Genomic DNA, 17,957 nt, shown 5'->3' with positions numbered 1-17,957 from the left:
TATGTCGAGCAGACTCAGAAAGAGCCAATCCAGAAATTCCACCATATTCTGACCCTCTGCTCGCTCAGGAATTCCAACAATTCTGACGTTGTTTCACCGGTTACGATTCTCAAGGTCTTCCAACTTTTCCCAAACGCGTTCCAAGTCCGCCTTGGACGCTAGCGGATTAGCAGCTAATTCCCTCTCCGATGACTTCAGATAATCAATCCGTTTCTCAACATTCGCCACTCTTGTAACCAACTCATTTAATTTTGTCTCCATGGCAGTGATCGATCAACGTATTACAGCAAGATCCTCCAAGTCAGCAACGACCTTCGTCAGCATTGCCGACATGTTCGACAGTTGACGCTGAATCTTCTTCACCTCACTGGTCAAATTGAGTCCTGGGCTTGCGGCCTGCTGCTCTGGGGCTTCAGCTTGAGCACATAAGTGTCTTTTAATGTCTCCAGAGCCTGAGGATTTTGAATTCTTTGACATGGAACAGGATGTATCGAATCTCACTGGTTTATGACACAAAAAAGTATTAAAACTAGCGAAGTGCGCAGAGCTCGCCGCTCACACGCCCGAACCTCGCATGGTGCCACGTGACTCCCTTCAAGAGTCACTATTGACTTTTATTAAATGGTGAAAACATATGTGAATAATCGTTCATATTTTTCTTGTTCTTACCAAAGTTACTGCATGGCTCTAAAAGACTTGGAATACAGTGCACGGGTCACATCAACTGTTTCAGTTGAGGTTTTACAGTGTTTTTTTGTCCTTTTTGGAGCTCAACAGCCCAGAGTCTATTTGATTTCATTATATGGCGAAAGGATGTGTAGATAATCTATTATTTTTACTGTTTTTTACACAAAGTGACCGTATGGCTTCAGAAGACTTGGAATTTAGAGCACAAGCAGTGGCGGATTTAGGCAAGGATGACATGGGCAGCCACTTTGGGTGCATGCTGATGCGGTTTTTGCCCAGGGTGCCATTCAAGCCATTCTGAGTACAAGTCCTATCCACAGTTCTACACTGGTGTTTTTTAATCCTTTTTTTAAGCATGACAGCCAGGAGTCACTATTCAGTTTCATTATATGGCTAAAAGCCAGAAGATTTCCCTCTTCTATTCCATGGAACAGAGAAAGCCATACAGGTTTTGAGTGACATTCTCTCTAAACTGTGATATTTCTGGACAGGAATAATCAAACTAGAAGGGGACTATGCATATCCTTGGTGTGGCAGTGATGTGTCTTCATTACTACACCATTACTCTAAAATCTCATTGCCATGGAGCAGTCCGCTGACCCATGCCGTATCGATTTCTTAGGTGCAGTGTTAAGTGAGAAATAACCTGGAAAGGTTGTCCTTGGACCCCAGAATCCTGAGCTCAAGGAGGACTCGTCACCAAGGCGTTGCCTGTGATAACTAAACATATATAATTCTTTGTTCCCTCCCATTCAGCTGGGCCACCTGATGTATAGTTCCTGTCAGCAGCTGGAAAATCAATTGATGTACTGATGAGATGTGACAGGAAGACAGCCCATATTTGTGTTAGGGGCTGGGCACATGTCGCACACAGTTAAACTGATTTAATGTTGATTGACGCAAAGGATATTGGACATGTGGGTAGAGCTGTCCAGAAAAGGGACCATTTGTGGGGAATCTGGATATTTGGGTTAATTTTTGCACAGTGAATTGAAGTGATAGAGATTTAAATTCATATTGCCATTCTAGGTACATGTTGTGTCTTTTCTGTCCCATAATAACCCTCAAATGTTCTAAACCCATATTACTTTTTTTATACCGTGGAACTCAAAAGGAGGTGGTTTGGCAAAATGCCATAGTCAACATTTACTTCCACTGTATGAAAATAATAATAATAATAATAATAAGGCTGCAGTGAAATTTGACTGAGACTAACATTCGGTCTAACATCTACTGTTGTGCTCCATGTAAGAAAAAATTTAATATGGGTTTGAAACAATATAAGAGTGGGTAAATGTTTTATTATTATGTATTTATTTTTTTGGTGAACTTTCCCTTTACATGGAAAACAAAAGGAGATTTTTGCTGGCATCTGCGTCTCAGATTTCTCTCCTGAAACTCCAGTATTCTTACATGTGTCACTTTCAGAAATTTAGACAGCGATCTCAACAATGTCTCAAACTGTGCTCAGATTTGCCAAGAAACCAAAATGTGCAAATTTTCAAATGTATTGTTTAGGGCAACAAAAAAAAAAAAAAAAAAAAATATATATATATATATATATATATATATATATATATATATATGTAAAAAAAAAAAAAAAAATAATAATAATAATAATATATATATATATATATATATATATATATATATATTTTTTTTTTTATCAAATCTTTCATAGAATAAAATAATCATGATTAAACACATGATTTCCGACCATTCTTTAAAAAGAAAGAAACAGAAATAATGTAAAAAAACCAGCCCATCTGGCACCGACAATCATCCATGCGATTATCTAATCAGCCAATCGTGTGGCTGCAGTGCAGTGCATAAAATCATGCATATATGGGTCAGGAGCTTCAGTTAATGTTCACATCAACCACAGAATGGAGAAAAATGTGATCTCAATGATTTGAACCATAGCATGATTGTTGGTGCCAGATGGGCTGCTTTGAGTATTTCTGTAACTGCTGATCTCCTGGGAATTTCACACAAACAGTCTCTAGAATTTACTCATTTGGCAAAGGTGCCAAAAACAAAAAAAACATCCAGTGCGTGGCAGTTCTGTGGACGAAAATGCCTTGTTGATGAGAGAGGTCAACAGAGAATGGCCAAACTGGTTCAATCTGACAAAGTCTATGGTAACACAGATAACCACTCTGTGCAATTGTGGTGAGAAGAATAGCATCTCAGAATGCTATTCTGAGATGTGGGTTGGTGCTGTTTGGCGGCATGAGGGGGAACTACACAATATTAGGCAGGTGGTTTTAATGTTGTGGCTGATCAGTGTATATGTTGGTTACACCACATGACTTTGATTTGGTGGACAAATGTTTTTTCAAATATTAATAATATATATAAAATTTTTAATTCACTGCTTATTTTTAAGAAATAATAATCATTCTGCATTACTCATGGCAACATTTCTTTTTTCAAGAATTTCAGCTTAAAATGGGACTATTTTACTGTCCCAGGACAGTTACACCCCATGATATTTTTTACGTATATATGAAAAATGACTTTGAATTCAGTAATGGAAAACATGTTCATCATAAAAGAGGTGTGTTCAAGTAATTGTTTTGTGTGAATTGCATTTTTTATGTGTTTTTATTAATTATTTTTGAATAACTTAATAGATCCAGACCAAAAAAAAAACAAAAAAAAACATTAAATGCAACATAACGAAACATTAAGAAGCAACCTAACTTTCTTTTGAGGTATGATAATAGAAGCAATCTATTATAAAACCTTAACAATCTTGAGGACCCTCAGTTATTTATTCATCCACTTACTGCAGCCTAAACATGATTCTCTCTCATACGTGTCCAATGGTGTGACTAATGCATATGTCGTTCAATCCCACTCACTCAGTTCTTCAGAACTCTTCACAGCAGAGGCACTCACCCACCTGAGTCTCATAAAGAGGATAAAGGCAACCAGCAGGGCTCCCAAAGAAATACAGTGTCCCAAGTAGTTTATGATGACTGCGATGTGGTAATGCAGCTTGCTCTTTTTCTGAAAGATCACAAGAGACACACAGAAACACATTAAGAAGATGAGAGACTGAAGACCAGTAGATATCAGAAAAATAAATCCCAACATGAAATGAATCCTAAAAACCTTTTGGGTCATTAAAGAAACATTCTGGGAATTAGTGTTTTTTTTAGAACTCTGCTTTTTGAACTCTAAAGTTTTGTCAAAACTCACAAAGTCACACCTGACTGCCTGTCATATGTGCACCACCAAACACAACTGGAAAAAATAAAGTTTTTTTTTTTTTTTTTTTTACAAATATGTTTCCTGAACACTCCCACTGTCTGTTATCGGTTAGCCAAACAAATAGCCCCACCCTAAACTTACATGTTTGGTTAATCCAATGTTGCTGTGTCAGGTTGGTTTAGATGCTCAAACAAACAGAGCAATGTTTTGATAGCACCGGTGAGCAACAAGGTTTATACCCCCCAATCCCCACAATGCATGTATGTATGTCTTGAGTTGACTGTTTCAAAGTATCACAAAGAACATACGTTAGCGCTCATGGTCAAAAGAGTATACTTTGAAAGGCTACAGCTTCCAAATATGCGAGAGACTTACAAGCACAAGTAAAAAATAAGTATACAATTGTCTTTATTTATACTTGTCTCTGTAGCTTATATTATGCTGGGACAAGAGTATTTTAATCTTAAAAAAAATCAATAAATAAATTTCAAATGTTAAGATAAATACATGATATTATTATAGTTAAGTCATTCCATACAGTATTTCCATACAATAGAAATACATTCTCCTCACTTATTCCCATAAGAATTGCACTGTATTGAAGATGAAAATATAATATTGTTTTGGGAGAAATTTCTGGCAGGGTCAAGACCACTGAAAAATATATTCTGCGATTAAATTTTGCAGGAATCAAATTAAAATTTAGCATAGACACACTTCCATGCAGGATCAATTTACCTGTTTAAATTAATAACACAAAGCTGTACTGATATGTTGGATCATATTCTGCAAATAAAGTCCTATGGCTGGCAAAAACCTATCACCAACCTCTACGTGGTGCCGGCTGGACAGGGTTTGGATCCCTGATTGGTGAAGGATCCTCGACGTCAGACGGAGCAACGAGCCAGTCTGTGGTAATCTACGTCGCATCTCAACGCAAGCAGCTCACAACATGGAACGATCAGCTAGGGCGTCCCCCAGAGGTGACGTGCATAGCCCTCGCCCGAGCAATGTGAAAAGTCGACAAGGCCTACATGCTCATGGACGAGGCAGGCTAAAGAAGTGAGTCCACTGATTACGATTGGGCTCCATCAACATTGGAACGATGACTGGCCAGAGCAGAGAATCAGCCAACGCATTGAAACACCGCCGAGTTGACATTGCCTGTGTGCAAGAGATGAAATGGAAAGGGGCCAAGTCAAGGGACATCGGAGAAGGCTTGAAGTTGGTCTATTATGGTAAATCGACAAAGAGGAATGGTGTCACCATGGCTTTTAGCCAAAATTACCAAGACTGCATCAAGGACATGGAGCGGATATTAGATAGTCACATTTCGAGCTAAACAGAGAGCAATGTCCTGCATGTCCTGTCATGCTACGCACTCCAGTCTGGCTGCACCGATCAAGAGAAAGATGACTTCTGGAACTGCCTTGATGGCTATCTTCAGGCCACTGGTGACGAAAAGTTGTTCCTGTTCGGCGGCAACCTAAACGGACAAGTCGGGAGCACCCGGAATGGGTTCGAACGGATACACGGCAGGCATGGTTACGGAACTCGAAATGAGGAAGGTGAGTGAGTTCTTGAGTTTGCCGAAGCACACGACCTGGCAATCACTAAGGCCTTATTCAAGAAGAAGCTGCTGCATCTGGTCATGTACAGCAGCGGTGGCCATGCGACACAGATTGACTTCTGGCTCCTTCAGCAGCAAAACTTGAAGCTGGCCACCAATGTCAAAGTCATTCCATCGGACAATATAGCTCCACAACACCTGATACTTGTTCTCGACATGTGCCTCCAAATTCAGCAGAAGAAGCAGCAGCCAACACTAAGGCAAGAATGGATTAAGTGGTGGAAACTGGCCAAACATCAAGCCAGAATGGTGGAAGCACTCAGCCAGTTGGAAGAAAGTGCTGCGTTACCAGTGCCTGTGAGGGAATTAATCGGCGCACAAGTCACTGCCTGCGCCAGGGACATACTCGGAACAACAAAGTCTAATGTCTGCTTCATCAACAAGCAAGTCTGGTGGTGGAATGAAGATGTCCAGTGCACCGTCAAAGAGAAGAAGGCCGCCTTCAAGACATGGAACAAAATCGAGAAGAGAGGACCTTCAGCGGTATCGCGTCTTCAAATCAGCGGCGAAGCGCACGATGGCTCAGGCTAGAGCCGCGAATCTCCAAGACTTATACGACCAATTGGACACTCCTGAGGGGGCTAATGAGATTTACAGGCAGGACACTGGACATGTCAAGCATGTCAAGGACGAGAATGGTCGTCTCCTGAAGAACCCGCCTGACATCCTCCGACGATGGAAAGACTACTTTGCCCATATGTGCTATGAGGAGTGCCCACATCCGCCAATACATAATGCAACAGCTATCACTGGCCCTGTGCAGCCAATATCAGCTGCCGAAGTCATGGTCTCCATCAGCAAGATGAAGGCGGGCAAGGCAACCGGGCTAGATGACCTCCCAGCGGAAGTGTTTAATCTCATGGGAATGTGAGGAGCGGAGATCCTTGCAATATTGTTTAATAAGATCGTGGATGCCGGCGAAGTCCTGCCAGCTTAATTAACCAGCGTCACCACACCAATTTGGAAGAACAAAGGCGATGTCACTGACTGCTTCAATTATCGACCGATCTGGCTGCTATTCCATACCATGAAGATCTTTGAGCATGTACTGGACAGCAGGCTCTACGCAATCATCACAATATTGACAAATCAATGAGGCTTCGTGAGGGGATGTGGCAGAACAGACGCTATCCACGCTGCATGCTTGCTGATAGAGAAACACTGCGAGAAGAAAAGAACTGTGCACCTCATCCCACATGACCTGCTCTGGCACTCCCTCTGCTCGCACAGCGTATCTGAAACCTACGTCCAATGGGTCCAGCTACTCTATCAAGGAGCAACAAGTGTGGTTCGAGCTGCGGCTGGGACATCGCCGCCATCTGACATCAAGGTGGCGTCCATCAGAGATTGGCCCTATCACCACTACTTTTCATCCTATGCATGGATACAGTGACGAGCAACATCCAAACTCTGCATCCGTGGACTCTACAATGATGATGATGCGCTGGCAGATGAAACTCGGCTGGAACTCAAACAGAAGGCGCAGATCTGGGACGAATGCCTGTCCAGTTTTGGAATCCACCTAAACAACGCAAAGACAGAATACCTTGAGTGCAGAGACCAAGAGGATGGATTGATCACAGTTCGTGGTCAAAACCTCAGTAACGTCACCACCTTCAAATATCTCGGTTTGCGTGTCTCAGCAGATGGCGAATCACTCCATGACGCCCACCATCGCATCAATGCGGCCTGGATGAAGTGGCACCAGGTCACTGGAGCCCAGTGCGACCGCAAGATCCCACTGCACCTGAAATCAAAGATTTACAAATCAGTCATCAGACCAGTTGCACTGTATGGAGCTGAATGCTGGGCAGCCACAAAGAGGCACGAAGCAGCGCTCAACACCATGGAAATGATGCTCAGGTGGACCCTAGGACTAACAAGGTTGGACCGAGTCACCAACACCAATGTATGGAAGACACTCCATAGATGCGAGAGGCCCAACTGCAGTGGTATGAACATGTAGTCAGATGTCATGAGGCCTCTGTGGTGAAGACAGCGATGAGACTGGCCAGCGACCAAGAGGTCGACCAAAGAAACAGTGGATGGATACCATCAGAGAAGATATGCATGCCGTCAAAATAAACTTGGAAGAAGCACTGGATCAGAAAAAGTGGTGAGCTGCTTGCAAAATAATGGACCCTGCACAATGGTGGGAACATTGTTGGAAGAAGAAGATTCTGCATAAAAAATTATTGCATCTAAATTGTCATATTAAGATACTCACACGTGTCCCTTCTCACACTACTGATTGGATTGACTACTTTAAAATCCACCAAATAATCTGTAAATTTTCTGGATTATTTCTCTGAGGGGGGAGGAATTAGATATGTATGCCTCAGTGGGCATTAGTGATAAAATAAGCAATAAATAAATACATTAAAATCCCACACTAGCCAACACAAAGTCTGACCATGAACCCAATCACATATAAAAAATAAAAAAAATACATTAAACTATGGCTAATCCGTAATCATGAGCCTTTCACGTGAGAATCACTTTACAATGTTCTGCCTTACACTAATGCTAATAGCAGTCAAACACTAATATCCAACCAACAACTGCTTCCAACTTTTAAGAAAATTTCACTCTGTGATGAGTGGGGCAGATGTTCAGAGTTTCCACTATTAAGATGATTGCCAACATGACATCATTTCTTAAATTGAATGATTAGATTTGGCCCTATCAAATGATTTTGCTTATACAGTAGCACAACAGGTAATTTAAGGCTGAGGTCTGTATATGGGTAGTTTACATTAAATATTTTTAGTTAATATGAAGTTGACAACTCTCACAGTGTTACACATATTTATATACCTAATATGAATTTATTGTTAATGTCACTTGGGTAACAGGCCAAATGACACGTTCACATTCCAGGAAGCATATGTTTATCATATAACACTTATGTAAATTTGTGTATGTGTGTGAGCATATACTTAAGGCATCATGTGCTTTTTTATCATGAGTCCAGCAGTCCATCACTCTACACCAGTAGGACACTCTTGTCCCTAACTGTGTCCTACTGGTGTAAAAATCTGTCACTGATGTCTTGTGGTTCTCACAAGACAGGCCTGTATAGCAAATACCCACTGGTCACTGCAGACCCAGTGGACCATGAGACCAGAGGACAAGACTGGCCAAGCAGGGGGAGGGAAAGCAGTTCTGGAATCCAGTGCCTGCAAAGCTCACTGGGCCTGAGTGAACAAGCCAGCTAGCACAATTTAACCCAGAAGAAACCACTCTGATGGCAAATCACTCAGAAATGGCAAGATCGCATGTTCATGTTGCTTTAGAGTTCAAATCAAATCACTTTATTGTCACTCAACCATATACACAAGTGCAACAGTGGGTGAAAGTCTTGGGTGCAGTTCCGAGCAACATAGCAGTCATGACAGTGATGAAACATATACCAATTTACAAGAAACATCAGATTTACACAACACAATTTAGATATCTAATATACAAATAATTACACACAACACAATATACAAATAATAATATAAAATGTACAGTATACAATACACACAATATAGAATACAGAGTATGTTGTATTGTGCTGTATTGACATTCAGGCTGTCGGTTGATAGTCAGTTGACAGTGTATTTAGGAGAGAATATATTTATAACAGTCCAGTGTGAGATATAAGATTATAGGTTTAATCTTTTTATTATTACAGTGGTGCCGAAACCTGGGATTTTTGGAGGAAGTACACGCCGGTATGGAGTCCTCGCTGTTGGCCGAAGTCATCCAATCTCTCACCAGCAAGCATCATTCCCAACATCAGGCCCTGCATGAGCTTCGCAAAGATCAGGATCACCGATTCCACGAGGTTCTCCAGGCTCAAGCAGAGGACTGGCAGGCGATCCGGCACTTACTACGCCAGGAGAAAGCCCCGGCCGCGACCCCGGACACAGTAGCCACCATGCCTCCGGTCGCACTCATGAAAATGGGAGCAGAGGATGATCCGGAGGCATTCCTGGACTTGTTCAAGAGAACTTCTGATATCTGGAAGTAGCCGCATGCCAGTGGGTGGCCAGACACCTTCCACTGTTGTCCAGGGAAGCTCAATTCATGGCACAACATCTGCCGGCAGCTAACCTCCTGGTGTATGATGACCTGAAGAAGATCATCCTGCAGCGGTTCAGCCTCAGCCCTGAACAATACCGGCAACAGTTTTCTCGCAAAAGCTTGATGTGCGCGGCCACCTGTTTGTGTTTGCTCAACAGCTCCGTGCCACCTGTCAGAAATGGCTGCTGGCTGAGGACCGTGACACTGAGGAAGTCGTCAATCTGGTAGTGCTGGAGCAGTTTATCCGTCATCTACTGAAAGGAATGGCGGAGTGGGTCAAGTGCCATCACCCGGCATCGCTGGAGGAGGTCGTCCAACTGGCTGAGGACCATATGTTGGCATACCAAAAGGGCCTCCCACTCTCTCTCCCCTCCCTCTCTCTCTCGCTCTGTCCCTTTTCTCCATCCTTCCCCTATTTCCCAGAAATGCGGGAATGTCCCTCCGTAGCCAGCTCCCCATTTGCGGGGGTTTTCCCAGCCGCTGGTGCCCTCTATCTCTCTTTGCTCTACCCCTCAGGTGGTGGAACCCGCTGTCGCTGGTGTGGACATAACGTCTGGGCCAGCCTGCTGGAGTTGCGGGGAACCCGGGCATTTCCAGGACCAATGTCCCATCATGGAGCTGGGAACATTGGTCTGGGTCCCCGACACTCCACGGGCTGCCCCCGATTGAGCCGGAGTATACAGAATACTGGTGAGGGTTAAGGGGAGTACACATCAAGCCTTGGTGGATACGGGCTGCAATCAGACCACTATACACCAATGTTTGGTTCAAGACGAGGCTTTGGGCACAGGTAAAAGGGTGAAGGTGAGGTGTGTGCATGGGGATATTCACAATTATCCTGTAGTGTCACTCATTAAATTTTGGGGGCAAAAGCACAGAGTTGAGGCTGCGGTTGGACAAAATTTAAGACTCTATTAAAGGGAATGTGTGGATGGGTCCTGCGAGAAAATTATTAGATGTAAGATGTGCGATGCCTTGGAGGGGGAGGCAGTGCCAGGGCAGCCTATGTCAGCTCCATGTCAGGAGCTGTAAGGGAGGGGGAAGCTTCAGCCCCTCCATTCCTTAGAGGATTTCCCAAAGGGGATTTTTCCCTGGAGCAGTCAAGAGAAAAATGCTTAGGCATGCCTTTGACCAAGTGAAAATTATTGATGGTCAGCAGCTCCAGTCAAACATTGCACTTTCATATCCGTATTTTGCTATTATAAAAGAGCGGTTGTATCGAGTGACGCAGGATGCTCAGACAGAGAAAGATACAACCCAGTTGTTGGTACCGAAGAGCCATAGGGAAATGTTATTCCAGGCAGCTCATTATAATCCGATGGCGGGACACTTGGGGAAGGAAAAAAACACTGAACCATATAATGGCCCATTTCTATTGGCCAGGTATTCACGGGGATGTCGGCAGGTAGTGTACGGCATGCCGGGAATGTCAGTTGGTGAACCCACCGGCCACCCCAAAAGCGCCATTGTGCCCTCTACCAATAATCGAGTTTCCTTGCTAAAGAATTGGCATGGACCTTGCTGGGCCATTAGAATGGAGAATGGACAGCACGCAGACATCATTTTGTATTAGTTCTGGTGGATTATGCAACGCGGTACCTGGAAGCAGTGCCTCTGCGCAACGTTTCAGCACGTAGTGTTGTGGAGGCACTCTTCAGAATTATCTCCCATGTGGGGATTCCGAATGAAATCCTCACTGACCAGGGCACTACGTTCATGTCACATAGACTACGCGAACTGTATGAATTGTTGAGCATTAAAACAATTCACACCAGTGTTTACCACCCACAAACAGACGGGTTGGTGGAACGGTTTAATAAAACCCTGAAAAATATGATGCATAAGTTTGTACATGAGGACGCTAGGAATTGGGATAAGTGGCTCGAAACCATTTTTTGCAGTTCGAGAGGTCGCACAAGCCTCCACCGGGTTTTCCCCATTCAAGCTGCTTTATGGGCGTCAGCCACACAGGGTGCTGGACATCATGCGGGAAGCTTGGGAGGAGGGACCTTCAAACAGCAAAAATGAAATTCAGTACATTCTTGATCTTAGAACAAAACGCCACACTTTGGGTCAACTAACACAGGAGAATTTGCTCCAAGCTCAAGAATGTCAAAGCTGACTGTATGACAGAGGCACTTATCTACGGTAATCTGTACCAGGAGACAAAGTGCTTGAATTATTCCCAACGTCGAGCTCCAAATTATTTGCCAAGTGGCACGGGCCTTTGAGGTCACACGGCGTGTAGGAGATCTCGATTATGAGGTAAGGCAGACAGATAGAGGTGACGCACGTCAAATATACCATCTCGGTGGGGTCACGTGACGCCATGCAAGGAGCAGACGTGTGAGCGACGAGCTCTGTGCACTTTGCTGAATTTTCGATTATTTTCATATTATAATCTGGTGAAATTTGTTACACCCAGTTACACATTTGCCCTTTGTTGCAAAACAAGGCAAAGAAGTCAAAATCCTCGGGCTCGGGAGACATTAAAAGACACTTACGTGTTCAGGATGAAAGCCCCGACAGGCCTACAGACCGGGGACTCGATTTGGATGGCGCGGCGGGAGAAGGAATCCAGCGTCAGTTGTCCAACATGTCGGTGATGTTGACGAAGATTCTTGCTGACTTGGAGGATCTCGCTGTAATACGTCGATCGATCACGGCGATGGAAATAAAATTCTCTGAGTTAGGTACAAGAGTGACTGATGTTGAAAAACGAATCGATTTTCTGGAATCTTCGGAGAGGGAATTAACCGCTAATCCACCCGCGACCAAAGTTGATCTGGAACGTCTCCTTGAAAAGCTTGAAGATCTTGAAAATAAAAGCCGCAGGAATAACGTTCAAATTGTTGGAATTCCTGAGCATGAGGAGGGCAGAGATATGGTGAAATTCCTAGATGAGTTTTTCCCCGAGTCTGCTCGACATAACAGACCACAAGCTGGAAATCGAGCGAGCTCACAGAGTGCCAGCTCACAGATTTGCTGAGGGAGATAGGCCCCGATCGATTCTGGCCAGATTTCTGAGATCATCCGATAAAGATCTTGTGTTGCGCCAGGCGAGGAGCAAAGGGAAGCTTTCTTGGAAGAACCATAATATTTTCTTGTTCCCGGACTTTGCGAGTTCGACAAGAGAGAAACGCGATCAGTTCAAGGAATGTAAGAAACTCTTACATCAGAAAAAGATCTCGTTTGCTCTGATGTTTCCTGCCAAACTGAGAATAGAAATGAAGGTCGGTCGCAAAGTATTCACATGTCCAAATCTGGCAATGTCTTTTATAGAATCAATGACTGAGTAAACCATTGGATGTTTCTCATGTGAGTGGGCCTGACTCGCTGTACTAACTCTTGTGGATGCTGGGTGACATTTTGGATTTTTTGCGTTGGCTCCGCCGTGTGGCTGGAGCTTGTTTTGTGAATAACACTTTTCCTTAAAGAAACTTTTGCATTGATAAAAGATTACTTTTGCATTGAAGTTCCTGGACAGATTGAGAGTGGACACTACGGATGAAAGGAAAATATCTACATGCTGCTCACACAAAGAATGTCTTTTATAAAGTTGACGGATTATGTAAGTCATGGTATATACTTTTATGCAGCCTCCGAGTGAATTGACTCAATCATCCGGGGAACCGGGATGCCGGTGTTGTTTCTTTTTGTATTGGTTCCGCCTAGCGGCTGGAGCTTGTTCTGTTGAATAACATTCCTTTGGAACAGCTGTGGATTAATCTGTTTGTTCTTCATGCTTATTCCTCCTGCTGGCTGTAGTTTGTTTTGAGTTTTTTTTTTACGGGACATTGGAATGATTACGTCATCCGCTGAACTCATAACAGCCGGCTCACTAAACATTTGTTTGTCTGTCCGAGGAATCTGAACGGTTTTATATCAGCTGGAATTTGTTTTGTGGAATATCACACCTTTGAGACAGTTCTGTGAATGAATCTACACATTCTTAGTGTTCATTCTTCCTATTGACTGGGTTTATTTTACAAAGTATTTTCTGTTATGTAATTTTGCCTCACAAATTTGTGAGGCAAAATTGAGCAATCCGATGGCAAAGTTGTCGTGGGGACTCGTGGGCGTTCATGGACCTTTTGAGTTTAGAGGGATTGTCGCCGGTTGGCGCTGTCGTGCGCGGGGTTAATGCGCATGTTTTTCTTTTTTCTGTTTGTTTTGTTCGGGGGGAAGTTCGGGGGTTGATTGTTTCACTAATGGGGAATGTGGTCTATATAATTTTGTTTTTGACACACAATTTATTTTTTTTACTATATCAAAATGTCAAATGTTAATATGAGTGGATTGTCTCTCTCCACATGGAATGCACCCCATAAAAAGAAGGAAAGTTATTACTTTTCTTAAGCGTAAGAAATATGATATAGTGATTCTTCAAGAAACACATCTCTCCCCGCAGGAAGCTGAAAAATTTGGGAAGATATGGGGTGGACATGTTTTTTTTTAGTACTGGCTCAAGTAAGAGCAAGGGAGTCATTATATTGGTAAATAAACATCTACAATTCAAATGTCTCAAACAGATTAAAGATAAATTAGGAAGAGTAATTATTGTGTTAGTTGAAATTCAGGGGCAAAGGTTGATTTTGGCTAATATTTACGCACCTAATGCTGATGGTCAGGGCTTTTTTATAGATCTTGAAGGGATGTTGCAAACTGCTGGCACCCCTCATGATATAATATTGGGAGGAGACTTTAATCTTTTGATGGATTCAGTCCTTGATCATAGTGAAGCAAAAGTGTGTAAGCCCCCTAGTGCAACACTGATGCTTCACAGGATGTGTAAAAATCTTGGTCTTACAGACATTTGAGACTTTTGAACCCATCTGGTAGGGACTATACATTTTTTTCATCAGTCCATAAGATTTATTCTAGAATAGATTTTTTTTAAATATCCAAATCCCTCATTTCATCTGTTGTTGATTGCTCAATTGGAAATATGTTAGTCTCAGATCACGCCCTGGTGAGTTTAGAGGTGATGCCACATATAGAGAAAAATAAATCTTATAGTTGGCGCCTTAATGTGTCCCTTTTCCAAAATCCTGATTTCCAACAAATGTTAAAGACTGAAATCAGTGTTTATATGGAGACCAACTGGTCCTCGGTATCCTCTGTGGGCGTGGCTTGGAAGGCACTTAAGGCTGTTCTTAGGGGTCGGATCATACAGTATGCCTCATTCATCAAAAAATCCAAAGCACAAGAACTTGTGGTGTTGGAAAGAAATATTAAAAGTGCAGAGGTAGAGCTAAAGTGCTGTATGTCAGCTGACGGCCTCAGAGATTTGACCCGACTGAAATACAGGTATAATACTATTCTGTCGCAGAAAGTGGAGTTTTGGTTATTCAGGGCAAGACAGTCATACTTTGAGTCAGGTGATAAAGCAGGAAAACTTTTGGCTAGATATATAAAGCAGAGAGAGTCTTTTTCTATCATTCCCTCAGTGAAATCTGCTTGTGGTGAAATATTTACCTCGGCTATTGATATTAATAATGCTTTTAAAGAGTTCTATCTTGATCTCTATAGGTCCACGTCTTCGTCTACTGATGAAGATATTAGGAACTTTGTGGAACCATTAGATCTCCCTAAACTGACGACATTCTGATTCTGAGATAACCTTGGAGGAGCTTGTTGAGGTAATTAAGTCTCTGCCTACAGGCAAGGCTCCGGGGCCTGATGGCTTTGCCGCTGAGTTTTTCAAATCTTATGCTACAGAACTGGCTCCACTTTTGTTAGAAGTTTATACTGATTCATTAAAGAATGGAAAGCTTCCGCCAACCATGACACAAGCCCGGATCAGTCTGATTCTAAAAAAGGATAAAGATCCAAGCGAGTGTAAAAGTTACTGCCCAATTTCCCTGATCCAGTTAGATGTAAACATTTTGTCCAAAATTCTGGCTAATCGATTAAGTAAAGTTATGACATCTCTTATACATATAGATCAGGTGGGGTTTATTCGAGGCCGTAGTTCTTCTGATAATATTAGGCGTTTCATCAATATCGTGGTCAGTAGTAAATGAACAATCTCCGGTTGCTGCCATCTCTCTTGACGCCGAAAAGGCATTTGATATGGTAGAATGGGATTATCTTTTTAAGATTTTGGAAAGGTATGGGTTCGGGAATACATTTATTGGTTGGATTAAGTTACTTTATAGACACCCTGTAGCAGCGGTACAAACAAATGGGTTAATTTCAGATTATTTTACTCTGGATAGGGGCACCCAGCAGGGTTGCCCCTCTTTCCCCATTATTGTTCTGTCTTGCCCTGGAACCATTAGCAGCCGCAATAAGAAAGGAGGATGATTTTCCAAGGGTGACGGCGGGAGGTGTAGCGCATAAGCTTCTGCTTTACGCAGATGATATTTTATTATTCATCTCCGACCCCACTAGATCCATGCCTTGCCTCCACAGAATTATTAACTCCTTTTCCAAATTCTCAGGACACAGAGTCAATTGGTCTAAATCCGAAGCTTTGGCTTTGACAGCGTACTGTCCAGTAACGGCTTTCCAGCCGGGAGCCTTCATGTGGCCCAAACAGGGAATTAAGTATTTGGGAATTTTATTCCCAGCAAATTTGTCTGATTTAGTTAGAGTTAATTTTGATCTCTTAATAAAAAAGTTTTCGAATGATGTGGACAGGTGGGCTTCATTACTTATCGATGATTGGGAAGGTTAATGTTATTAAAATGAATTGCATTCCAAAACTATCTGCTACAATCTCTCCCTGTAGATGTCCCTCTCTCTTATTTTAAGCAATTTGATAGCATAGCGAAGTCCTTCATTTGGAATGGTAAACGTCCCAGGTTAAATTTCAGTAAATTACATAGGTCAATTGACAAAGGTGGGTTAGGCCTACCCAAGATTTTATTTTATTATTATGCATTCAGTCTTAGACATTTGGTTACTTGGTCGCTTCCACCTGAGAGAGCTCCTCCCTGGTTTTGTATTGAAAAGGAAGTTCTTGCCCCTATCTCGCCACTGCAAAGCCTTTCGATTAAACTAGCTGGAGAGGTTAAGTCGCACCCCGTTATTTTGCATTTGCACTCGATATGCACAAAAGTGTCCAGAGTGTTTAATTCTGATATTTATTTAAACGTAGCCTCGAGCATATGGCTGAACCCTAAACTATGTATTTATAAGTCCCCTTTCTGTTGGTCAGATTGGATTGTGAGGGGGGTTAATACACTTGGTGACCTGTATGAGGGTGGAGTATTGAGGTCTTTTGAAAATTTGATTCAACATTTTGGGATTCCCAGATCTCAGTTTTATAAGTATTTACAGCTGCGCCACCTGCTCTGCTCTGTTTTTGGGAGTAGCATACACCCTCCTAGAGAGGCAGATACTCTGGAAGTGGTGATTGCTGCTTTTGGGAAGGGTCATGAGGCATCAGTGTATTACTCCTTGTTAATTCAGAGTCTGGGGGACCGAGCTTTAAATTCTCTTAAAAGATTATGGGAGAAAGATTTAAACTTGGTATTGGAGGATGGAGTGTGGGCAAGGATTCTAAAAAACAAAGTCTGCATCTAGAGATTCAAGGGTTCGCCTTATACAATTTAAGATTTTACATAAATTTTATTGGACCCCCTCTAGATTGTATAGGCTTGGTCTTAAGGACACACCCATCTGCTGGCGATGCCATACTGAAGATGGAGACACCATCCATGCTTTTTGGGGGTGCCTTAAGATCCAAGAATTTTGGCTGAAGGTGCAAAGTTTTGTGTGTGATGTGTTGGGCATTCAGGTCTCGTTCTGCCCCAGACTCTGCATTTTGGGAGATAGGGAGGTCATGGATTTCATAGATAAGTACATGAAGGACTGGGTTTTGACCGGTGTGATGATTGGTAGACAGGTTATTTTGAGGAGTTGGAAGTCGGATGGAGCACCCTCGTTCCCGGAGATAGGGAGGGTGGCTGCCTTCGAGGAGCGGTCGAGCATTAGGATGGGGGTTAGGGAAACTTACAATAAGAAATGGGGCAATTATTTAGCATTTTTGAGGGAATCTCGAGGTGGGGCGGTGGAGGGAGTAATTTAGAGTTTTTTTATTTTTTATTTTTTTTTAATTATCATTATACTTGATTATTGTATGTTATTTTATGTTGTTGTTTTAGTTTTCTGTGTATGTGTGTGTGTCTATATTCTATTGACCACAGGGGTGTTCGTGGGGGGGTCAGGGTGGGTTGAGAGTTTGGTAGGGGGAGGGGATATAGTGGGGGTTTAATGTTAAAAGTTTTTGATTCATTATATAGATGTTGTTGTATTTCTTGTGTTAATTTATGAATCAATAAAAAATGTTAATAACAAAAAATATACCATCTCAACCTCCTGAAACTATGGAGGGGGGCTG

At 42.5% G+C, this 17,957-nt stretch overlaps 1 protein-coding gene across 1 annotated transcript in view; it reads right to left on the bottom strand.

Moving 5' to 3' along the window:
- Positions 1 to 17,957, bottom strand: part of LOC127450521 (corticotropin-releasing factor receptor 1-like) — a 265,090-nt gene that overhangs the window by 82,980 nt on the left and 164,153 nt on the right. The window contains exon 6 of the mRNA XM_051714734.1: positions 3,596 to 3,702. Coding sequence (XP_051570694.1) covers positions 3,596 to 3,702 — 107 coding nt within the window. The remainder of the gene's footprint in view (positions 1 to 3,595; positions 3,703 to 17,957) is intronic.

Source organism: Myxocyprinus asiaticus, chromosome 13 (genome assembly GCF_019703515.2).
Source record: "Myxocyprinus asiaticus isolate MX2 ecotype Aquarium Trade chromosome 13, UBuf_Myxa_2, whole genome shotgun sequence".
Taxonomy (NCBI): Eukaryota; Metazoa; Chordata; class Actinopteri; order Cypriniformes; family Catostomidae; genus Myxocyprinus; species Myxocyprinus asiaticus.
The sequence above is the reverse complement of the archived record's forward strand: the minus strand, read 5'-3'. Positions and strand labels throughout refer to the sequence as shown.